Genomic DNA, 24,743 nt, shown 5'->3' on the forward strand with positions numbered 1-24,743 from the left:
TCAATAAAATAATTATTAAAATAAAAAAAATATTTTCAAAAATATAATTTGTATTTTTGAAATGTTAAAAGTTCCTAGTAGAGTAAGTCTAATTAAAAATTTTGTTCTGAAATTTATATGATTTATATTTTGCAAGATTTTATTTTGAATCAATAACGTTTTTTTCTGTTGAATAAAACATGAATACTTATTTCACAAACTTATACGACTTGATTGTTCAATTCTTGACTTATCTACAAATTTAAAATTTGGCTTATTTTTTTTTCTTTTCTTTCTTTTTTGTTATATGATGCAACTGTGCACCTTTCATTGCTTGCAATTTTCTTTGTATCATGTATATACATAATCAACAGAGCCTGTAACTTTCTTATCGTACCCAGGCTTACATTAAATTTCGTAAAAAGAATAAAATTGTTTTCCAATTTTTACAAGAGACATTTCTATTTTATATTATATTTTATCTGTAAATGAATGTAATATATTGTGTGTGTATATCTGTATGTGTATATGCATGTGTATATTTGACATTAATCGTAAAAATTTGTTTAAAACTTAACAAAGGCCGTGTAATATCGTACATGACATTAATATAAAATATTCTATACGCATTTTATAATCTACTCATAGATATCCTTGATTCAACATTCATATATATTCGTATATTATATACACATACGTGCATCATATGTATATTTTTGTAGACTCCACTTAAATAAATAGTTGGTTCAAAGGAAAGATAAAATTGCATTATGTAAAAACGAATACTTTTTTACAATCGTACAAGGAGTTTAATTTACATCAGTTGAAACATAACGTGTTAAAACTCTCGAATAAAACTACACTGTGTTACAGGCTATCCTTTTACTTGGAAAGAGCCTTTTTCCCCATTATCTTTTAATTACTAAATTAATGTTATGCTGAATTATATTTTAGTCTTATACGCTATTTCGTACAGGGTTTACTAGATTTACTATCTATCTCAACAGACATTCATCTTCATAATAACAACATAGACATCGAGCCATAATAGGGATAATGATAGTCTTATATTTTGTTTCAGGTCACACGATGATTATTCGTGGCACAGATATATCAGCGAATTAATTCGACCAGCTCATGATTTTGTTGCAATAAATGTATTTCTTCTTCTTTTTTTTTTTGTTTTAGTTTACTTAAAACTAAGAGTAGCAATAGTAATTTTATAGCAGCAGCAGCAGCAGCAATAATGATAATATTTATAATAACTATCGTTAACATATTTTGATAAAATTATATTAATAATTATAATTGTAATCGTCATGACCATCATCATTTATATACATATATATTACGTGTATATGCGTACATGTATGATGATGCATATTCCTAGTGTGTTATATTATTATCATAGATGTACACATATATTTCACATGCTAAATCTTCTCATAAGAAATCTTATATGTATGTATCAATTCAGCTCACGCAATCTCTTGCTCTACATTTTTCAGGATGGAGACTTACATCTAAAATTATATATATATATATATATATATATATACTTTTTTTTTTAAATACGAAAGTGATCGCCAGCACCGCGTTGCATAATTTTTGTTATACTAAATAACAACATCATTTTTATAAATTCCCTTTTTCTTTTGTTTTCTTTTACATAAACGTACTAATTCAACAGAATATAGAGAGTTAATATACAAAAAATCTTTTTTTTTTACAAAAATTTGATTAAAAAAAAAACTTCACACTTGTCAATAAAATTTAATTATTATTAGTATTTTTTTTAAGCAGATAAATGAATATTATGTATATTATAGCATTAAATTTTAGGGGAAAAAAGCAAAAATTTATAATTTTTAAAAATAATTCGTCAAGTATCTATATATTGCATGTTTAATATAAAAATGTCTTTTTAAATAATGTTTGATAAAATTTATGACTGCACCTGGATACTTTCCACAAAATTAAGACGTTTAAAAATCATTGCAGCGCGGCTGAGGACTCTCACTTTAGGGAGGAATTTAAAGATACACAAAAATACTAGTATGCAAGTATTGTGGGCGCATCGAGAATACCAAATAAGAAATTATCCAACTATTGAGTTGTTTTTAAAAAGGGAATTTTTTTCCTCGAAAACGCACTAGCCTTTTAAGATTGAGACGATCGTGAAACATCATCACAGATACATTGTGATGTTATTAAACAAATTCACATTTATTCAAATTTATGTGAACAATGTATTTATTGTTCTCGGAAAATCGCAATATCTCGAGCGATATAATAATTACTAAGATTTACATTGCTAATAAAATTCAGAGGTAGTTAAATAATCGCAAAATTTCAATAAAAAATTTCATTGTATCTGTAATGTATCAATTATGCAATAATTTTCACTTAATTTTACTAATTTTGACAAGAAGTTAGGTCTGAGAAATGACTGAACCCACAAAAATTTTTCTAGAGCTCCTCAATAAATGCGATTATACATAATGAATTATGAGCAAACTTGTGATGATCTAATTGTTATGCTAAATGTGTTCCCGAACCGTGAATTTTCCTCCCGGTATAAATTATACCTATGTGATTCGAAAACATCGTAATGTTACTTCACAATGAAGGACATCGACAATGAACTATAAAGATGCAATTAAAAAGGGCAGCTCATACTGTTCGCCATACCCAATAAGAGAGCATTACAATTATCGGAAATAATGTGTTGAACGTATTGCTGAACGAGCCAAGTATCAACGCAAACACACGATATAAAATACAACATAGTCTTTCATGTAAAGAAGCCAAATGGATGCTCCTTGGTACAAAATTTGTCTAATTTTATTGTTTAAAATGCATTGCTTACAAACTTTCTTACATATACACACGTTTTTTTTATTTTCCGATATCTCACATAATTCCAATAAAAAACATTTTCCAACATTATAAATATGCTTTAAAAATATTTTGAATGAAATCTAGATAAAAGAAACCAAGGTGCATACTTAAGACTTCTAAAACACATCAAGCTCGATGTAGTATTTCTTTAAATGCGCAGGTACGCGAATGTACGATCTGACCTGTGCATCTACGTGCTTGTCCAAAATTTTCACCACTTCAAGACCTAGCAAGCACAAGAATCACCCTTGCCATTATTCCTTTGGTCATTGGTCAATTTAATTTGGTCTGGGAATTCGTTATATAATTCCACCTAAAATAATAGCATCATTTGTTATATTTTAATATCTGCTAATTATAAACAAATAAATATAAGAAATGACATACCTCACTTTCTTGAGCTAAAGCATTTTTTGCTATCGTTTGGAAAGCTTGTTCAACATTGATAGCCTCTTTAGCACTGGTTTCAAAATATGGAATATTATTTTTAGATTGACACCATTGTTGTGCTTTTTTGCCATGAATCTGAAAATGTATTTATTAATGAAATTACAAATTTGAACCTCAAATTAAAATAAACATAAATGTCTAAATAAAAAAGAAGCAATGTTCAAATAAAAATATATATTAACAGATCTAAAATGCTCTTACCACTTTGGATTCCAAATCAACTTTATTTCCAAGTACAACAAATGGGAAATTATCTGGATCTCTAGGAGAAGCTTGGATCAAGAATTCATCTCTCCAGGAGTCTAAAGATTTAAAGCTACTTGGTGCAGAAACATCAAATACAAGTACACAACAATCAGCACCTCTGTAGAAAGCAACACCTAAAGATTGAAACCTTTCTTGGCCAGCTGTATCCCAAATCTAATTTAAAGTAGAAAAAGTATAATATAAGTAAGACAAGTATAATATTATAACATTATTTTATTCAACACATACTCTTACCTGCATAGTAACTATCCTATCATCTACCATTACTTCTTTGGTAAGAAAATCTGCACCTATAGTTGCTTTATATTGATTACTAAATTTCTTGCTTACATACTGATTCATAAGAGAAGTTTTACCAACTCCTGAATCTCCAAGGATAATAACCTTCAGCAATAGTTTTTTATGAGAAGCCATCGTGAACTAGAAACAAAGAGAAAACAAAAATGTTTGCTACGAATTTTATTAGTAAATTTGATTAAAATAGAAATGTTGTCAATAATATTTAGAATATCACTAAAAACTATGATAAATCAAAGTTCAATCATAGCATTAAAATGTTTCATTTGAAAAACTTTCTATAAAGATAATATTCAAATATATTAATTATGAATCAGAATCAAAACATTTGTAATCAAACATATATCTGCCATATGTACAAACAACTCAGATAAGAATGAAATACAAATAATGAAATTGGCATGTTGAATTAATTATTATCAGCTAGTTGAAAGTATGCTTAATCCTCTTTAACACGAATAAATATGAAGTTCAATTACACGAAAAGAATTTATACTATAAAAAGAATCATGCAATACTTTTTTAAAATTAGAGTTATATATCTTCAATATTTTGTTAGAGGGTTATTTTATCTTGAATTAATATCGCATTAGCACGCAACAGCTACGAATGTGAAATCGCACTATAAAACAATGGGAACGTAGAACACTAATCCGAATGTCACGGACAGATAATTTTTTTTTTTTAGTGAATCATTGAACATGAATGGGAAAAGTACTCCCCTTGGAATGACGTATGTACATTACTTGAAAAAAATCATTGCGCATAGATGTTCCAAATACGTTGTTTTTGGCGGTTAACGTCTACAATGTTTGAAGGATATTATAATAGAAACACAAGACACCGTGTAAATATAAAAGGAGATACGATAAAATAAAAATATATGTATTTAGATAGACACAAAATAGATTTCGTTTAACTGCGATGCTTGAAAACCTGTCAACACGCGATCACGACAATTGAGATTAAGTATAAAGATTAAATAAGTGATCTAAAAAGCATAAATGACGTTTATAGAAAAATGTGAATAACAATCAACAAAATAATAAAATAGTAATTATGAATTACGTTACCCTGAATTAGCTAGAAAACAGTAGGAGAAATTTCTCAGCCAGTACTTCACACAAAGAAAATGGCGTGTTATGAAATCACGAGTATGACAACGATGTCGTCACCTGTTCTTCGTCTCTTTTATCGACCGAGTATGATCAAATCTCGATTGTTAAAATCGATTCAATATTCGATATATTTACATTTGACTAAAAATGCGGCAACATTTGAAAGTTTTATCTCTTACTAAAATACTATAATATTGTACAATAAAAAATAATATGAGGAAAAGAGGGAACATGACAGCATAAGAAATGGAGATCAATATATTAAACATTTTTTTTATGTATCTATAATAACAGAAATTATATTTGTAAAAATTAAGCTTTAATTCATTTTTTTCTTTTTATAAAAATAATAAATGTAATTTATTGGAAAACGTATCTTCTTTTTGATGCTCTACTTTCAACAGAATCCTCATCGTCATCCGAAATTTTTCTTCTTTTCTTATCTGTTTGATCATTATGCGCTTGTTTTTGTAAAACCGTTTCGTGTGATTCATTTTGTGACACGGAATGTTCTTCATTTTCTTCATTAGAAGATGCCTCTTCGTCAGATTCTTGTTTTATATCATCTAATACAAAATGATCTTGATTGTCTACTAAACAGTGTTTAACAGCTGTATAACCGCTAAAAAATACAAATTACAATTGTAATTGTATTTAGCAAATAAAATATAGTGTATGTATATATGTTTATGCATACAATATGTGAGTATTTGTTATAGACATACTTTTGTTTACGATAAAGTTGATAAAATCCTTTATTATTGTTTAATTCAGCTAACTTAAACAAAAATTTCTCATCATGACTAATTATAATTAGCTGAAAATTTTTCTGATGTTGTGATCGCAATTTAACAACCCTGCAACATAAAAATAAAACGTATTAAAATTTCAAATTACAAAATGAAAATAATTTTAAATTTGTCAAAACATACGTAGCCAATGCATTTGCTAAACTATCAGCATTTGCTTGGTCCAAACTTGTTGTTGGTTCATCCAGCGCAAGAATTCCACAATCTTTACAAAATGTTTCTGCTAAAGCGAGTCTTATAATTATCGACGCTAAAACCTAGAATTAAATCATAAATATAAAATAATAAAACCTATTATTATACTATCATCATTACTATAAATAAAAGATTACTTTTTGACCAGCACTACAGCGACCTCTCATATCTATTTCATGACCATGTTTTGTTTGAACTAATTTGTAATTGTATGTTCTTCTTGTGCTGCCTATCCCTTCAGTAGCATCCGTACGAATTTCTATGGATGTTGTATCTTTGCCAGTATATACAAGCTTCCACATTTGTTTCATGATTCTATTAACTGTGGCCATACGCTCTTCATGATATTGTATCATAGCTGTATCCAATGCTTTGCTATATGCTTTCAAGTTTAATATCGCTTCCTCTAAAACCTATATATATAGTTCAAAGAAAAATGATTTGAAATTTACATTATTAATATTAAACATATAAGAATAAATATAAGAATTAAAAGTTCTGTATCGTGTACTACCGTTAATTCAATGCATTTGCTTTTATAATTTTTACGAGCTTGCCTATATGTATCTTTCTTTAATTCTTGAATATATTGTTGCATTGTTCTTTCCAATTCTTCTTTATTCCCTTTAATTATATTTTGCTAAAAATATTTTTAAAAATATATACAAATTTATGAAGATATATCACAACTGGTTTGAAATAATTTACTTTCTAACAATCATGTCAAAAATTTAATTCACAAATGTGAGATTACAAAATTTCAATTATACCTGACTAAGTAAAGCTTGTTCTCGATCTTTTAAATATTTCCATTCATCGAGCATTTGAGAATAATTTATAGTATTTAACTTCTTTTCTGTGTTCAAGTATTGTTGCTGTAAATTTTTCGTTTTGTCCTGAATTTTTCGCAGTGTAAGATTATCTGATAATTCTCTTTTTCGAACTTCTTGTCGAGTAACTTTTTCCTTTAATTTATTAATTATTGTTTCTGTATCACTTTTTTCCTTAATCAATTCATTAAGTAATTCTTCATAATCTTTTATTTTCTTTTCAGAGTTTTCTAAAGATTCGGGAACTTTATTGTATATAAATGTATCAATTTCATCTTGCATCTTTTGTAATTCAGATAAACGTCCAGCTGCTTCTGTTACAAATTTCCTATCAGATTCTTCTTTCTCCATATTATCTTTCTACAATAAAAATTATATTAATTTAATGAAATATAAAGAAAATATGTTATAATTTAATGAAAATACAGACATTCTTGCAAAAAAATTTTAAAAATATTATAATGTATAAATAAAATAAAAATATAGATTGTTATATAAAAAAATATACTTTTTGTTCTTTTAATTTCTCAATCTCTGAATTTAATTCCATTTCTGCTGTAGTTATTTCTGTTTTTAACATATTAATTGATTTTCCAAAAGAAATTTCTTTCATGTACAAAGTTTCTTGTCTTTTCTTCAATTCTTTTACTTTCTGCATATCTGATTGTATTTTTAATTGTTCCTCCTGTAATGTATTTTGCTCTTGTCGAGCATTATTTAATCTTTCATTTTGCATATTTATTTTAAATTGTAATTCTTCAATAGCATCACGAATATTTTTTATAGAGATTTTCAACTCTTCTCTTTGACTTTGAGCTTCCCCAAGATTACGTGTGGTTTCAATGCCTACAAAAATAAATTTGTTTATAAAAATGATAAAAAATTAATTTCTTCTAATATACCTGCAGCAGTCATACGAATTTGCAAATTTCCAATTGTTTGCTCTAGCTTAAAAGTGTCATCAATATATGTGTCCCATAACATAATATCACCTATGATGTCTTTGCAAATTACTAATTTCTTTTCGGGATAAGATTTTTTTGTTTCTAATTCCATTACAGTTTCTCGAGATTTATTTAACTTATTTTTAGATTTCTCTAAATCATTCCTTTAAAAAATTATATAGATTGTTATAGATTTTATAAAAAATATATATATATATATTAAAATAAATACATAATGAATAATAAAAAATTTACATTAATTTCTCTAATTCATTGCCTTCTAACTGTATTACTTTTTCGACAACTGCCTTCAGTTGCAACATTTTATCATATTTTTCTTGGTGTATTTTTAATTCTTTTTCACATTCCTTCAAACGATTTGGATGATTTTCCATTTCATTTTCCATTTCTTTTAATAAAGCTATAACAGTTTCACGTTTGTCAAAATCTCTATGACATAGAGGACAGCAAGGATTTGTTTTTTCTCTTAATTGCTTCATATATTCTTTATAAGCTGCACTTTGATGAGCATACATTCCTCTTTTGTCTTGAAGATTTTTCACTTTTTTTGATTGTAATAATAATGTCTCATCAAAATTTTTGTAATGACAAATCGCTGAAATTTTTTCTTTATCCACTGAAACAGAGAAATGCATTGATAATAATAAGCTTAAGAATAAATATATCAATATAAATTTTTAACTATTCACTTTAAACTTACAATTTATTTCTCTCTGTTTATTGTAGAGTTCACGTTCTATATGTGATATTGTTGTTTCCAACGTAGTTATTTGACGTTCTTCTGTTTGAATTTCTTGATTAATAGATTCCATTTCATTTATCTAAAATTAATAAAATTTTAAAAATTCATAAATTTGTAAAGAAATTTTATAATTTTATGACTTTAATATCTATCTTAAAATACCAATTGCTTTTGAATCATATCTAAATTAGTTTTTAATTTAGTCTGAGGTAATTTTTTAATATCAAGTAAAGTAATTATTTCTTCCTCATGTTTGTCCCTTAATTTTTCTATTTCCTTCTCTTTAGAAAGTAATGTAGATTTATTTAATTCTAATTCAGCTTGCAATGCACTTTGTTTCAATAATGAAGCTATTTCTTCATCAACTTTATTTAGAAGTGTTTCCATTTCATTTCGAATCTTAGTTTTAGCAACAATTTCTTCTTTCATAACATTCACATCCATTTCTTCATTTAGTTGTTGAATTTTTTTCTGTACTTCTTGTATTTTTGATTCAATGGAATTTAGTTTTTTTGCTGCTGTATCCAGCTGGAAACAAAAAATCATAAGCAAATTTAGTATAAAAATGACAATTTCTAAAAATGACAAGATTAAGAAAAATGTACAACCTGCACAATATCACTTTTTATTTTATTAATTTCTTCTCTTATTTCAATTACTTCATTTTCTTTAAGATTTTTTTCTGATTCTATTTTTGAATATTTATTACGTAAAATATCAATTGTTTTCTGCAATTCTTTTTCTCCTTCTTCTCTTTCCAGTTTTTTCTGTCTTACTTCATTCCGTAATTTTCCCATTTTTTCGGCCATTCTATTAGTGAGAACCATTACCTCTAAAAAGTTTTCAATCTTTTATAAACACATTTCCATAAATATATGTGTAAACTTAAAAATATTTTTTAATATCTTTTTAGATTCAAACCTATTTCTGATACATTTAAATCAATGTTTTCAAGACCCCAAGAAAATAGTGCATCATTTAATAATTTATTACGAAGATTAATTTTTTTCTCTTGATCTTTCATTTGTTGTCTTAAAGAACCATTGGATACTCTTTCATTAGCTAAGTTATTTGATATACTAGATTCTTTTCCAGCAATATTGTTTAATTTCTTCTCAAGCTAAATTTTACAGAAAAAGTTAAGTACTCAATATTTTCAATATCATTTATTTAACATTAAATTAGTAATACCTCTTCTATTTTATCAGTTTGTCGTATTAATTTTTCATCGTATGATTCCATCTCTTTTAATAATTCTTCTATGGTTCCTTCAAACACATATTGTAAATCTTCTTCTAATTTATCCAATTGCTGTCTGAACATGTCATATTCTGTTTTTTTTCTTTCTGAAAATATCAAATAAAAAATCACGGAAATATCATAAAAATGTTAATCACGAAAAAATTATTATTAATATTCATCAAAACGTTACTTTGTTCATTTTGTAGATCTTTATAATCAGCATCTAATTTTTCAAATTTTTTTATTTTTTGCAACACAGGTTCTAATTCTTTATTAAGTTCCTCGATTTTGGATTTGGAACGTTCCAATCGATTTTTATTATCTTCAAGTTTTGTTTCTTTATCTATTACATCATTAACAATAAGTTGACAATTCTGTTTTTGCTCTTTCAATATATGCATAGTTTGATTCATATCTTTAATTTGTTTCATGATGCTTTCAAGAGCTTTATTGAATCTTGCACTATCAAAAATCTCATCAAATTTTTCCTTTAATTTTTTACCATCGTGGAAAGGCCAATTAAGATCTTCTTGATGACAGAATATCACATAATCCAAAATGGGTTTTGAAACTCCCATAGCTAACGTAAGTTCTGCATCAACATTAGCACATCGATTAGTTAATGATACTATCTATATAAATAAAGAAATTGTTAAAAACTCTGAAATTTGTATGTAGATATATATTGTATTTAACACATTCTAATTCTATCAATGTAATTTATATTTATAATGAACATACCTCTTTTGTACCTTTCATCACTCTACTTAAAGCACTATCAAGAGTTTTAAATTTCGTTGTTATGTTTGCTTTTGTTGATTCTATAGTTCTAGATATTATATATAGATTACCTACTGCATCAATTATTTCAGCTTTTACAACACCTCGAACCTATTACAAAAAAAAGGATTAATTGGAATAAGGAAAGCAGTACTTTTTAAAAAGAATTACTTATGAAAATATTTTTTGACTCGTCGGCTTTTAACTATTAACTAATATTTATTTAGAATATAGTAGAACTGAAGTTGTAATGTAGAAAAATAATTATAATGTAATATATAATGAATATCATATTACGTACCGATGAAGTCGCCGATAGAACTGGATCGTGAATGAAAGATTTCCCTCGTTCTGAACCAGGTGGAAATTCACCGCAAGTAGCAAATTTGAGGGCCTCGATAATTGTCGTTTTTCCAGTGCCATTTGGTCCAAGGATAAGTGTCAAAGGCCGAGAAAAACGTATCATAGCTTCATCGTTTGTATCGCCAAAATTGCGAATGCCACGAATAGAAAGCCTTCTTATTCGTGACATCGTTGAAAATATACGAATTTAGCTTGATTATTAGCAGAATTATTTAATAAATTAAACTGAAACAATAAATCAAACGGTCTCCTTTTATCCTGTGAATAATGAAACTGACTCCGACTTCGAATTCGCGCGTATTATTACTACAGTACATATTGCATAGTTTGTTAACATGAAATAAAATAATTAAGATAAGAAAGTTTTAGAAAAAATCTAAAATCTAAAGAAAAATTTTTAAATCTATACAGAAGTTCGTTATCTTTTAAATTTCAAAATAAATACAGTATATATATGTATGTATTATATATATATGTATGTATTATATATATATATATAATAAATTTAATAGAATATTGCAACTATTGAAACAATAATTAATTAAAATAAATTTAAAGTTTTAAAAATTATGAATAAATATAAATTTCACGTAGAAATTTTCTGTAAATCTACGGAAACAATATAGTCATTATAGTTAAACTGCATGCTGCATGTCATATATATAAGTACATCAGGATGTAAATAGATTGTAGATTAATTATTAAAAAATCTTAAAGTTTAAAAATATAACAAAAGTAGAATTATTTGGTTTAAGAATTATTTGAGGAGAAATTAAAATTAAAATGATGCAATAAATTTGGCAATCTTACTTGCTTATATGTACTCAAGATTGAAAAGGTGTACCGTGGGTTAGGTTTTACAAAAACATAACGATGTACTTAATTTTTAGCTATGCAGTACATAACGTAACATCAATTTTGTGTTCATTAAAAAACGTAAATAAAACATTTCCTTTAACTTTTAGTCCAAAAATATACAATAAACATTACAATTATTTTAATCAATTACGTACAATATCGCAAAATAATGCATGGAAGGTTTTATTTTTTGGTACAGATGAATTTGCTGTCGAAAGTTTAAAAGTCTTGTATAATAAATAGTAAGAACAATACTGTTATTTTTATATTATAAATTCTTTATCTATCTTGAATAAATTTAAAAACACATATATATATATTTTTATATACAGTAAATTTAAAGAACTGCAGCGACTAGAAATTGTTACTGTTAATCAAAAAAGAGATAATCCTGTTACAAAATATGCAAAACAAAATAAAATTATTGTAAATAAATGGCCAATTGAAGTTAATAAATCAGAGTTTCATATTGGAGTAGTTGTTTCATTTGGTCACTTAATTCCATCCAAAATCATAAATGCATTTCCATTGTAAGTTATCTTCTTTAAATGTAAAATTTTAGATTTATTTATACACTGTTTTATGTATTAGTATATATTTATTATTCTTTTTTATAGAGGTATGATAAATGTACATGGTAGTTTATTACCCAGATGGAGAGGAGCAGCTCCAATAATTCATACATTAATAAATGGAGATTCACAAACTGGAGTCACAATAATGAAAATAATGCCAAAAAAGTAAATTTTTATTCAATTCTAAATATTTAAAAATTGTATTATATAGAATATAAAAGAATAATAAAATGGAAATTAATATTTTATTAATATATTTAATATTATTATGAATTAAATATTATTCCAGATTTGATGTAGGAGAAATAATATTGCAAAAGCAAATAGATATTGATGAACATGAAATTATGCCAGATTTATATGCAAAATTAGCAAAACTTGGTGCAAATCTTTTAGAAGAATTATTTGAAAATTTATTAGAATTATTGCAATCTGCAAGACCTCAAAATGAAGAAAATATAACATATGGTAAATTTATAAAGTGAATAGTTGTTTTCTTTGAAAGTATTGCAGATATTAACTTGTTATTTTTTAAGTCAGATTAAATGGAATAAATGTCTAATGTAATAATGAATTATGTTTTTAAAAAGAAAAGCAAATCTTTATGTATTTGCAATAATTTCAAAGAATAGTTTTTGATATTCTACATATATGATCCACATCATATATTTTGTTATTAATAAATTATTCAATTATAATGATGTATATATTATATATTATAAATTATTAATCATTAATCAAAATTTACTTTCAGCACCAAAAGTAACATCAAATATATCTTTAATCAATTGGAATGAAATGTCTGCAACAAATGTTTATAACTTGCATCGTGCTCTTTTCGGTTTATATGCCTTAACTACTTTATATCAAAATGTAAAAGTAAAATTATTTGATATTCAGAAAATTAAAGCAGAATCAATAGCAACACAACTTGAAGGAGAAAAACCAGGTAAATTTATTATTTTGTACATACTATTTGATATAAAGATATAATGTCAAAATATTTGCAATAAAATATTTATAGTATTAAATTATATATATATATATATATATATATAAATATATATTTATCAATATTTTGTGTTTATAGGAATTGTGATATATAATAAAAAGAATAAAGTATTGATTATAAAATGTAAAGAAAACACTTTTGTTTCTGCAAAGAAAATAACTATACAGGGTAAACGCACCATGAGTGCTCTTGATTTTTATAATGGTTTTATGTCTGGAAAAAATAAGACAAAAATATTGTTTACTTCAATATAATTTTTGAAATTGATATTAATTTATTTTTAATGTAAATATAATGTAAATTATTTGTAACATAAAAAGTTATACAACTGCATACACTATTGCAAAACAAATTTGTTTTAAAATTTTTTATAGAACGTATATTAATAGTTGCTAAATTAAATTGTACATGAATTATAAATACCAAAAAAGACTCTGAAATTGTATATTTTAATTGTTTCTTACCTTTTTTAAATACATATGTAGAATTCTTGATGAATATTATGTATACGCACACACGTACACACGTACATATGTACGTATATACATATATACATATGTAAAAATAAAAATAGAAAATATCCACATATATATTTGGAAATAAAAATATAAAATTGGACAGAATAATCCATTGAAAATAAATACTGAAAAGTTCATTGAACATATATAGGAATTTTAATATATATTTAAAAGTGAAATTTGCAATATGTATTTTCAAGAGATTTTTATAATTAGAGGAAAAATTTTATCTATACTCTGTATATTTTACAAAAAACAATGACATTCAATGTCTTAATTTATTTGAACGTAGAATTAGAGCTGCAGACATAAAATTGTTGATATTAAGTCTCAGATTCAGAGGCCTGAAATGAAAGAAATATTTTTACTATTACAGGTTCTTTCTTTTATTGAATAAAATTAGCTTCAAGATATATTCCTAGTGACAATTTTAGGTCAAAGATAAAAGTATCCATAAATAAGTTTTAGCCTAATTTGTTGCTTTGGCTGCTTCGAAATTATACGAAGTGTAGGTGTTGAATGAATTATCCATCTTTTATGAAGAATTGTTCCCATTTTCTTAGAAAAGTGAGATTTTAAGTTTTTTTTCGTATTAATAACTAATTGCCATTCGATATTTCGTAAATGGAACGTTGTATTTGATTATTCAATAAATAAAGATGGCACAGCTTTTACTGAAAATAATTAGTTAATGTTAGCAACTAGTTATTAATAAGACTGTTTGTTCTATTTATTTTAAAATTATTGAAAGAGTTAATGATTTACATACACTTAACATTAAAGTACTTTATATTTTGTCACATATTCATACTATCGAGATATTCTAGAAATAAGGTTCATCAACTCCAAATGTATTTTGGTTTGTTTTTTTTTTTAAATATCGACCAAATAAAAAGTACCTTAACAATATATTTTGGGTTAATATTGCAATAAATGCAAACAATAAAACTTGATTAACTTACACTAGGATCGCAGTCTGCACAATGCCATGAATAGCCTCTTCTTTTGGGTGATTTTTTAACTGGTGGATCAAGACAGGTGAAGTGGTAGCATTTTTTACATTCATCACACCTGAGATGTGAAAAAGAATAAAATCATATATTCAGAATTTATATAAGAAGTAAATATTTGATATATTTATATAAACTAACATGACGAGATTTTGGCTGGTACCAGGCATGTCACAAACATTACAATGTGTCAAAAGGTCTGTATCTTTTCCCCTTTTTCCATTTCCTGTAGATGTTCTACTACTTGTATTATTTGTGGACACATTCGCTGCTACAGGTGTAGCATTTGAAGACAAGGGTGGAACAGGTGGAGGTGGTGGTAGTTTAGGTAATGGTGGTGACGTAATTTCGGTACTAGTAGATGTGGCAACAAACATTTGAGGACTTGATTCTGATGCTACATCTCCTTCTGGTCTTGGAATTGGCTTTATCTAGTTAATAAAATAATTATAAGGTATGTATATGCATATATACGCGCATAGCGCACAGCGATATAATGAATAGTAATATACCTTTATTGTGATTCTTCTATGAATTTCTGGTTGACTTTGTCCTTCAGGATTTTCCACATCAAGACTTTTCCTCTTATGTTTACGTTTCCTTTGTTTTATACCCGTAATTGGATCAGGAGTATATCTTTTATGTTTTTCCCTAATAAAATTTAAAAAAATATTACATTTCATATTTGTATGAAAATATATACCTTCTTATATACCTTCTCCTTTTTTTCGCGCTTCTCTGTGAAACAGATTCTGTTCCATCTGCTGGAGCTACCATATATTCAGGTGAACCTTCCCTCGTTATTGTCAGATTATTAATAGGTTGTTGATTATATACTGACTCGTTTGATTGAATGGGAGTAGAAGACGGAGGCTGTGGTCCAACTGGTTTTATAGTTACCTATATATAAATATATATACATGTATGTAAGATATTTAGACAATAGAAAAAATAAAAATATAAAATAAACATTTTTTTGAAAACACATTTAACAATATTTACTTTTGGTGTTGTAGGTGTATCAGGTGTAGTTGCACTATTTGTTACACTATTAAGATTAGCGGAAGAATTTTTTGATGTACTAGGCGTCGTTGGCGTTGTAGGTATTTGTACTTCTTGTGGTGGCGTTGGTGTTGAAGTTAAATTCGAGTCATCTTTACAGTGTCTTAATTTACGTGGGGCTGAAGTATCAACACGTTCAACTTCTGACCCAGAAGATTCTTTATCGCATTCAGAACATTGCCTACATTGAAAGATATTGTATATATTATATTTATACAATAAATATATTAGATAAATAAGAAATAAATATATAATAGATACATACCAACCCATAAGTTTTGTTTTCTTAGGCATACGTGATAAAGGTGGACTAAGACAAGATAAATGGTAATGAAGATGACATGTGTCACATTTTGCAAGTAGGTGTTGATTTGTGGATCTTCTACATATTCCACATTGATGCCTTAATGTCAATTCGCCTTTGTGATTTTGATCTTGTGCTTGACTGCTTAACACTCTACCTTCACGTACTCCTTCTGTTCCTTTACCAACAGGTAAAGGAAAACCAACACCCATTTTCAAAGCAGCTGCAGTAGGTACACCTAAACCTGTACCTGCATTGAAAAATCATGATATATTTGTCCCTTTTTATATATTTGTGGTCTAACTTACCTAATGTTGGCGCTATTCTTGGTTTTGCTAAATCAGTTATTTGTGGAAGAGGTTTCATGTAACCACTACTCTGAAGCACTTGGTGATACATTTCTATTTTTTCTTTTAACGTTACATTTACTCGAATTTGTTCTTCATTATCTTTCATTACTTCATCATATCTTCTATCTAATCTCTGTTGCTCATTAAGCAATTGAGAATTAATATCGAGAAGTTCTTGTAGTCGTCTTTTCATAGATGTGACTCGCAAATTGCGATCCAAATAATAACCAATGAATTCTACACTAAAAGCAGGCGGAATATGCCATTTCTTTCTAACATCGACTAAAGCTACAAGTTGTGCTTCTTGAGCTTCCAATGCAGCAGTATCAACACCCATGAGTTCAGCTTTTCTCGCTAGTTGCCGACAAGCCGAAGCTGAAGTGGTTAATAACCGAGGCATTTTTTGTGTTGGAACTAAAAATAATTCATAAATATTTTATGTAATATTTTATATTTCATTACCATATGTAGTTAATTGACGTACCCCATGGTGGTGGCCTAGATGCTTTATGAGCTAAATATTTATGTCTATGTTTTGCTAATTTTCTTTGTATTCTACGCTGTTCTTCAGTATCTAAATGATTGGGTTGTTTTAATAATTGTTGTCGGTATTGAGCTCGTAATTGTAAAGCTAACCAATTACGTCTACGTCTGCGAACAAGTGTTTTATCAGAATGAAGTTTACAATGTGCATAAAAGGGATCGGCTTGATCAACTTCTTCACTATGAGCTTCAGATAATAGCCCCTCTCTTTGTGCACTACAAAAAACATAAAGCATTATATCTTTTAACAAAAATTTATATTTTGTTTTCATTTATATCAAGTAGTTTACTTATACGAGTTTAATTCTTACCAAGTGACATGAAAATATGTATGACACATTCCTGCATCACATTCTATGCATACACCAGTTCGAGCAAAACGTGCATCTTCACATAAAGAACATTGTTTTGCTCCCCATTTACTATAAGCCATCTCAAAGAGTGTTACACTTGATAAACGATCAACCTAAAAATAAACATACACACATATACATGTATATTTAAAGATATTTTTAACTTGTATTTAATGAAAATTAAAGTTTTGCATACTTCTCCAAAAGCAACACCAGGTACATAAAGTGCACATACTAAATGTACCCATTTGCCTACATCAGTCTCTTTAAAAATTCCACCTTTATTAGGACAAAGCTCACATGAAGGATCTTCAATACCTGCACTGCAAGCTTCACAAAACCATGGTGCTGATTGACACAAGGAATCAGTACTTGAAAAACTTTCTACATCAGACACACCATAACAACCTTAAATAAATTTAATTTAAAAATGATTTACATCTAACGCATATTTATAATTATAAATTAAATTTAAATTATAAAGTTATAAATAAATTGAAAAGTTCAAAATTTTTACCTTCGTGCACGCTAACCCCACATCCATCACATTCAACAATTTCATTAACATCATCGCTTCTATCTCCTAAGCAACCACAACAGATTAACATTTTATTTAATTTATCTTCAATTGAACCACCTTTTAATGCTTGTTGTCTAGCTTGTTCAATTATATCTCCTACAGTTAAACTAGGATTTTCCTTCTTATTTAGTAATGGGTCTTCCAAAGAATCATCTGACTGCCCTGATACATCCTCCTCTTTCATAGAAATAAACAACTTCATATTAGTTAATTTTAGAACATATATTGACAATTTTATATTTAAAGATTATTGTACTGATGACTACGACAGTGGCCCAGGTGATCTCTTTGTTTCGAGACATTTAAGATTTTACAGTTACATGAGCACAAAAATATAGAGCAAACCTATCTGATGGTTGAATCTAATTGTAATTCTACACATTTCAAAATATAGAGAGTAAATCCATTTTTTTACATTTTTAACTTAGACCACTTTCATAATTACCAACATAATGCCAATGATTATTTAAAGTGGCCTAAATCATATTCTTTGTTTCGAGATATTTAAAGTTTTGTATTTACATATATCACAAAACATAATGCCAACCCAATCTGACGGTTGAATTTTCTGTGATTTTTCTAAACTTCACAATATTATAATTTGAATGCATTCAATAAAAAATATGGAGAACAAATACATTTCTTCATATTTTTAACTTTGGCCACTTTCATAATTACAGGCAAAGTGCTGGTGATTATAAAAGTGGCCTAAATTATGTATTCTTTGTTCCAAGATATTTAAGGTTTTGGATTTATATGTACAAAGTAATACCAACCCAATCTGATGGTTGAATTTTTTGTGATTTTCCTAAACTTCACAATATTATAGTTTGAATGCATTCAACAAAAAATATGGAACAAATCCATTTTTTCATATTTTTAATTTGGGCCACTTTCATAATTACCGGCAAAGTACCGATGATTATGAAAGTGGCCTAAGTAATGTATTCTTTTTTTCCAAGATACTTAAGGTTTTACATTTACATGTATAAAAAAATATATTATCGATTTAATATTATGATTGAATTTTTCGCAATATTATAATTTGAGTGCACTCAACACAAAATATGGAATAAATCCATGTTTTTATATTTTTAACCTAGACCACTTTCATAATTACCAGCACAGTGCCTGTGATTATGAAAGTGGCCTAAATTATGTATTTTTTTATTTCAAGATACTTTAGGTTTTGCATTTATATGTACAACGAAATATAATGCCAACTTAATTTGATGATTAAATTTTCTATCTTTTCTATAATTTTTCTAAATTAACTTCACAATATTGTAATTTGAATACATTCAACACAAAATATGGAATAAATCCATTTTTTAATATTTTTTATTTAGACCACTTTCATAATTACTGGCACAATATATTTTACCTTTTCCAATATCATTAGAATCAACTGAATCATCATCAGATTCTTCACAATGATCCTCAATTCTAAAATCACTGTCATCAGAGCTTTCACCTAAATCAAAATCAAGTAAAGATTGTGCTGATCCTACAGGTTTAACCCTCCTCTTTTTGGGATCCCTTTCAACTAAAAAGAATTATCTTATATAATTATTTATTATTTATTTCTTAAAAGTTTAATGAAAAGGAATAAAGTACAACAATAAAAATTTTTCTATCAACAACATACTTAATCCAAGGGATATGCACTCCCAAAAAGGTACAAAAAATTAATTTTAGGTTATGTATGTACTTAATTCACGATAAATACGTACAAATGCTAGTCATATTAATCTTAAAGCAACACTTTTGCTTAATTTCTGTGGCAATATTTTATATTTTCTTTCACATGAACGAATTTTATTTTTCTTTTAGAGATTTTGATACATTTCTATACCGCTACACAATTTTTAAATGTCTCCCACTATGCATCGAACTTATCAATTCGTCATTGTAAAATACTAATGTATGCGTAATGCACGACGCCGGTTTTGTGTATTATAAAAACGTTCTTCTATTCTTTTATATATTCTTTTATTGTGTTTTAAATAAACTATTATTACAAGTATTAATTATTTTTTGAATTGAAAATGTAATAAAGATTCTTACATTATTATAATACTTTGAAGAAAAGATATTCATTAATATTCATTAAATCCAGAATTTATAAAATTATAAAATTTGTTATTTAAATTTTACTTTACATATCAATTAAACTAGATTTTTATTATACATATTTATTTTAATTATACGTATATGTTTAAATGGTTAGTTATACATAAAATAAAAATGTACACAAATTTTATACAATATTATATTATTAATTGATTTTGTTTATATTCTATATTCGTATTCATATTCTATTTATATTCATATTATAAGAGAGAGACAGAGAGAGAGAGAGAGAGAGAGAGAGAGAGAGAGAAAGAGAAAAGAGAATTACAATTAAATTATTTAAAAATTAAAAAAAAAAATTAAGACATTTAAATTAATATTTCAGTAATATACATTATAAAAAAAAAACACTTATTTGTTTTTGTTTATTACATTAAATATTTTAACAAATAAGTTCCTCAACTTACTCATTGTTTTATATAAAAATCCTACATCGTCGTCCTGAGACATTCTTGGCACAAGTTTTTTTCACCTTAGTAATATGTATAAAACTTAATAACTTCTTTAAATATATTACTATTAATATATAAAAATTAAAAGTTTGTGATATACATAATAATTCTGTCTCATTGTAATATGCATATTAATTCATATTTATATTTCAGAAGTCTCTTAATGAATTATTTAACTATTATACAAAGGTGCAAAGAAACTTCCTTCGATAATGTTATCCTTCTGACGCTGTGTTTCTACTCGTATCAGAAACCAATCGCCATATTGAATCCCAAAATCCTTCAGCGGGAAGTACAATTAATTTATATTTAACTAATTATTTATTTGCAACATACATCATTAAATATATTATTACATCATTAAATATATTGAGCGTTGAAATCAAATTTTATTTATTATTTCATTTCAAATTTTCTTTAATTAATTATATACACAAATATAATATATGTGTAATATTTTTAAAATTTTTATAAAATTTATAATACATGTATAATATATGTAATAATATTTTTATTAACATAATTAAAAAAATAAAATTTTTAAATAGAAATATTTTTACTCATTTTCACATACAACAAGTACTACTTTTTAGATATTTTATAGATCTATTCATCTTTCAATTTTTCGAAAATTTGTAGACATATTAACTATATAATGTATAATATTACATTAAAACGAATTTCCTAATTTCAATCTAGTGAATTTCATATCTTTTGATTAGAAGAAGAACTAGATACAAGATAATTAAAGTATCATGCGCATACTTATATAATTAAATCAATAATAAGAATCATTTAATATAACAAGAGGAATTTACAAGTGCAAATAATAAATTCTTCTATTGGCAACATTGCAAACATAAATGTAAATCATACAAAAATCTGATATTTGAAAAGTGGTATTTAATGTTGAAATAAATTTAAATTTGTGTAGCGTATTAATTAATTATAATAATAAAATAATTAATATCAGATTGTAATGCATCTTATATTAACTTTTGGATTCTCAATTTCGATTAAATCCAATTCAAATCTTGAAAATGATAAAAATACAAATAAAGACAAGGTTAAAAAGCGGAAAGTACGGCAGCGTAAAGAAAAAGAAATAAATAAGAATGAATTTGAAATTACACAATCTTCGAAGAATTTTATACATGTAAGTCAAATATTAGCTGAAATACATGTGGAATACGAACTTCTTCCAAATTATAATTTTAAATTTGATTGTCGTTGTTGGGAAACAGCTACAAAGGTACACTATTTCTTTTTTTAAATTCTAGAGTAACATATACATATAACGAAAAATATTATAAAATATATATATATATATATATATATAAAATATTCTTTTTAATATTTTAATCTCTCAATTTCAACAAACGAGCTCTTTATCTAAACATTTTAATATATTGTTCTTTTTATTATTATTAATGTTAGAATTTAATGTCAAAATTTAAAAATAATATCTCCATTTTTACGTAGATCTATATCGAAAATGACGATTTTTGTTTAAGACCAGTAGTATGTCCAATTAAAAAGGATACATATTGGGTTGTATTTTCTGTTCATCATTTGGTTCACTTAAATGAAATGCAATTAAAAAAATTTTTTAACTATGTAATCATCTGTAAAATATTTTATGGGAAACAAAAATTTTCTGAAAGGTAAGTATAATAATACAAATTAGTGTTATTCAAATATATATTTAATAATTATGGAGTTATATTTTTAATTACATAATAAAAATTATGTAGTTTATGTATATATATTTTAATTTAAAAAAATTTTAGATTGCTATTACATTATTCATACAATAGTACTGTTTAGTTTTATACTATATAATTATTGTTTTAGTCCTTTTATTTCTTACATTTTTTTTTATTCAATAGAGCAAAAAAGGATAAAGTAAAAGGATTTTATATAAATAATAATTCCATACATGTAGGACGAGAAGAATTTCTTGAATTGTATCATTCTAATTCAACTAAACATTCAAGTCCATTACTTTTACAAACTATAATTACGGATGAAATTTACGGTGATTTTAGTATGACTACATATTTTGATGTAATTCCAGGTACTAAAAAATACAGTTTTTATACAAATAATTTGAAAAATATTGCATAAATAATTAACAAATTCATAACAAAATGAAAATTTTAAAAACTTTTATTAATATTATTTATATTTTTTAATGAAAATTCAATGAAAAATTTTAGACAGTATACACGAATATTTATTTCGAAAAATGTTAAGAAAAGGTTTTCCAACTGAGTCTTTAATGTTTGGATTGTTTAATATAAATTCAATTGAAGATTTAGTAAAATCATCATCAAAACAAGTTAAAAAATCTCAAGTCAAAGAAAATAAAAAAGAAAAACAAAAACAGAGAATAGAAACATATGAGATACGTTTACCGGCTGAAGTCTTGTTTTCTGGTAACTTTTACACTTCATACATACTTCGTCTTCTTAGATTTAATTTTTATCAATTTGATATGATCAGATCAGATGGATTGAACATAATTTAAGCATTCATATATAATGTTATATATTACTTATCAAAATCTAATAATTACTAAAATCTTATGTTATGTATTTATTATTTAGATATGGTTTATAGTACACTATTAAAAAAAAATAATAATAGAAAAAGTAATACTATAATGAAAGGTGTAATAATTTTAATTAAAATAAAAAAAAAAAGTATGTGAAAGAAATAAATAGCAAAAATATATCTCCCCGGCGGGGAATCGAACCCCGGTCTCCCGCGTGACAGGCGGGGATACTGACCACTATACTACCGAGGAGTGGATGGTTACACTTTTTATTTTAGTGGAATACAATTGTTTTTATTTTAGTAATAAAAATAGAAGAAAAAATATCAATACATTTTTATTTTACTTATAATTGTAGTTATTATATTCATTATTAGGTCAAAACGATTAAAATCAAAAGACTAAAACTAACTATAAAAATATACAGCTGAAACCGTGTATTAAAAACTAATAATTTAAACTTAGAAAATTGGTTTTACAATTGGGGACTATATTTAAAGATTAGAAATTATATTTGAAAATACATCCAACTATGATTGCTAATAGATTTTTGTACATCCAACTATGATTGCTAATAAATGAAATAAATATTTGTACGAAATAAACTTGTATCTTCCGTAGAACCCAATAAAACTACAAAAAAAAAAAAAGGAATTATAACGCTAGGCACACCATCGCTTTAAAAAAAATTCATGAAAATTATTAAATTTTACAGCATTCAAGAAAGAATGTCCTCTTAAGTCCTCCAATATCTGATTAAGTCTTAAGTCTTAAATATATAAACTCGAATATTAATTTTCTGCTAATTCAGAATAAAAACTAATTGTAACTTTATTTTTAGATATGGGTACAATTACTACTTATAATCGAAATACACTGCAACTGCCGTATATTTCATCCATCTTAATGTATACACAGTGTCAAAATATTTTATCAGATAAACAATTACGTATGAATTTGAATCCTATATCGATCAAATTACAGAAACTATCGAATTTCCCGGCTGATATGATAATTGAAAACGGTTTCAAGTGTTTATATATGAAAATTTTTTTTGTTGATCGTACAATTGTTACACCATGCTATATTCCAGATAAAATGATGTATTTCGAATTTATTAAGTGTTTCCTCTGTGAGGAATTTCAACCAAAAGAATTAATTAATTTTCTTGCAACAAAATTTCTTACTATCGAGGTAATTGAAATTTTGTATATACAATGACCAGAGTAATTTTTAAGAACGTATAATTTTTTAAATTAGGTAATTGGCATTCGAATTATCGAATCCTTAACTTTTACTTCCAATCAATCCGATTATGAAAAATCGATATCGAAATCACTAGAAGTACCTACGAAAGAAGAAATTTTATTGGGAGTTGTTGAATTTGATGTATCTGACCTTTTGAGAGGATTTTGGGAAGTAAAATTGACAAATAACTTAATTCATCCTCGCAACAGATTTGTTACCAATACTCACTGTAAAAATGATGAGACAATGA

The 24,743-nt window shown here is 26.0% G+C and overlaps 4 protein-coding genes and 1 non-coding gene across 23 annotated transcripts; 1 reads left to right on the top strand and 4 right to left on the bottom strand.

Moving 5' to 3' along the window:
- Positions 1-747: 747 nt before the first annotated feature.
- On the bottom strand, positions 748-5,108 carry LOC122538464 (ras-related protein Rab-7a). Its single transcript, XM_043672554.1, has 5 exons — positions 4,968-5,108; positions 3,832-4,017; positions 3,532-3,750; positions 3,268-3,405; positions 748-3,193 (listed from the first exon to the last, which is right to left on the bottom strand). The coding sequence occupies exons 2-5, from the start codon at positions 4,009-4,011 to the stop codon at positions 3,107-3,109; spliced, it is 624 nt and encodes a 207-aa protein (XP_043528489.1). The 5' UTR covers positions 4,012-4,017; positions 4,968-5,108; the 3' UTR covers positions 748-3,106.
- A 191-nt stretch (positions 5,109-5,299) lies between these two features.
- On the bottom strand, positions 5,300-11,262 carry LOC122538463 (DNA repair protein RAD50). The gene is made up of 17 exons (XM_043672553.1): positions 10,877-11,262; positions 10,537-10,686; positions 9,986-10,427; positions 9,745-9,899; positions 9,475-9,673; positions 9,162-9,385; positions 8,716-9,081; positions 8,512-8,632; positions 8,046-8,427; positions 7,749-7,954; positions 7,355-7,692; positions 6,787-7,206; positions 6,531-6,656; positions 6,154-6,429; positions 5,945-6,078; positions 5,738-5,869; positions 5,300-5,634 (listed from the first exon to the last, which is right to left on the bottom strand). Exons 1-17 carry the CDS (start codon positions 11,105-11,107, stop codon positions 5,373-5,375), a joined length of 4,164 nt encoding a protein of 1,387 aa, XP_043528488.1. The 5' UTR covers positions 11,108-11,262; the 3' UTR covers positions 5,300-5,372.
- Positions 11,263-11,577: 315 nt separating this feature from the next.
- On the top strand, positions 11,578-16,241 carry LOC122538474 (methionyl-tRNA formyltransferase, mitochondrial). 16 transcript variants are annotated; one of them, XM_043672587.1, is made up of 12 exons: positions 11,578-12,038; positions 12,129-12,326; positions 12,414-12,536; positions 12,661-12,839; positions 13,126-13,320; positions 13,462-13,551; positions 14,278-14,468; positions 14,869-14,939; positions 15,078-15,108; positions 15,189-15,365; positions 15,661-15,833; positions 15,928-16,241. In XM_043672587.1, the coding sequence occupies exons 1-7, from the start codon at positions 11,812-11,814 to the stop codon at positions 14,292-14,294; spliced, it is 1,029 nt and encodes a 342-aa protein (XP_043528522.1). In that variant the 5' UTR covers positions 11,578-11,811; the 3' UTR covers positions 14,295-14,468; positions 14,869-14,939; positions 15,078-15,108; positions 15,189-15,365; positions 15,661-15,833; positions 15,928-16,241. The 16 variants fall into 16 exon arrangements, with proteins under 16 accessions (XP_043528522.1, XP_043528525.1, XP_043528520.1 ...); XM_043672590.1 differs by having other exon boundaries at positions 14,278-15,108; positions 15,928-16,010; positions 16,074-16,241; XM_043672585.1 differs by having other exon boundaries at positions 14,278-14,939.
- Positions 14,122-20,772, bottom strand: LOC122538473 (PHD finger protein 14). Of its 4 annotated transcripts, none has more exons than XM_043672574.1 (14): positions 20,644-20,772; positions 19,488-19,649; positions 18,041-18,280; positions 17,720-17,931; positions 17,482-17,636; positions 17,112-17,386; positions 16,586-17,041; positions 16,239-16,527; positions 15,914-16,154; positions 15,627-15,811; positions 15,424-15,562; positions 15,053-15,342; positions 14,864-14,972; positions 14,122-14,245 (listed from the first exon to the last, which is right to left on the bottom strand). In XM_043672574.1, the coding sequence occupies exons 1-14, from the start codon at positions 20,684-20,686 to the stop codon at positions 14,225-14,227; spliced, it is 2,817 nt and encodes a 938-aa protein (XP_043528509.1). In that variant the 5' UTR covers positions 20,687-20,772; the 3' UTR covers positions 14,122-14,224. The 4 variants fall into 4 exon arrangements, with proteins under 4 accessions (XP_043528509.1, XP_043528511.1, XP_043528512.1 ...); XM_043672576.1 differs by having other exon boundaries at positions 15,627-15,784; positions 20,644-20,770; XM_043672577.1 differs by lacking the exon at positions 20,644-20,772 and adding an exon at positions 19,837-20,034.
- Positions 20,773-23,425: 2,653 nt separating this feature from the next.
- Trnad-guc lies at positions 23,426-23,497 on the bottom strand. The gene has a single exon. It is a non-coding gene; the product is annotated as a tRNA-Asp (tRNA).
- Between the last annotated feature and the right edge of the window lie 1,246 nt (positions 23,498-24,743).

This window comes from Frieseomelitta varia, unplaced genomic scaffold, assembly GCF_011392965.1.
Source record: "Frieseomelitta varia isolate USP_RPSP 00005682 unplaced genomic scaffold, Fvar_1.2 scaffold_164, whole genome shotgun sequence".
NCBI classification, from domain to species: Eukaryota; Metazoa; Arthropoda; class Insecta; order Hymenoptera; family Apidae; genus Frieseomelitta; species Frieseomelitta varia.

Coding starts and splice junctions, on each gene's coding strand:
- LOC122538464 (XM_043672554.1), bottom strand. CDS start 4,011: ATGGCTTCTCATAAAAAACTATTGCTGAAGGTTATTATCCTTGGAGAT. Junction 3,406..3,531: donor TTGATTTGGAATCCAAAGTG/GTAAGAGCATTT, acceptor ATACATTTTCAG/ATTCATGGCAAAAAAGCACA. Junction 3,194..3,267: donor CTTTAGCTCAAGAAAGTGAG/GTATGTCATTTC, acceptor CTATTATTTTAG/GTGGAATTATATAACGAATT.
- LOC122538473 (XM_043672574.1), bottom strand. CDS start 20,686: ATGTCTCAGGACGACGATGTAGGATTTTTATATAAAACAATGA. Junction 17,932..18,040: donor TGGGGTTAGCGTGCACGAAG/GTAAAAATTTTG, acceptor AATTTATTTAAG/GTTGTTATGGTGTGTCTGAT. Junction 17,387..17,481: donor ACATATTTTCATGTCACTTG/GTAAGAATTAAA, acceptor TGTTTTTTGTAG/TGCACAAAGAGAGGGGCTAT.
- LOC122538463 (XM_043672553.1), bottom strand. CDS start 11,107: ATGTCACGAATAAGAAGGCTTTCTATTCGTGGCATTCGCAATTTTGGC. Junction 7,955..8,045: donor AATGAATTAGAGAAATTAAT/GTAAATTTTTTA, acceptor AATTTTTTAAAG/GAATGATTTAGAGAAATCTA. Junction 5,635..5,737: donor CAACTTTATCGTAAACAAAA/GTATGTCTATAA, acceptor TGTATTTTTTAG/CGGTTATACAGCTGTTAAAC.
- LOC122538474 (XM_043672579.1), top strand. CDS start 11,812: ATGTACTTAATTTTTAGCTATGCAGTACATAACGTAACATCAATTTTG. Junction 12,537..12,660: donor ATGAAAATAATGCCAAAAAA/GTAAATTTTTAT, acceptor ATATTATTCCAG/ATTTGATGTAGGAGAAATAA. Junction 13,321..13,461: donor ACTTGAAGGAGAAAAACCAG/GTAAATTTATTA, acceptor TTGTGTTTATAG/GAATTGTGATATATAATAAA.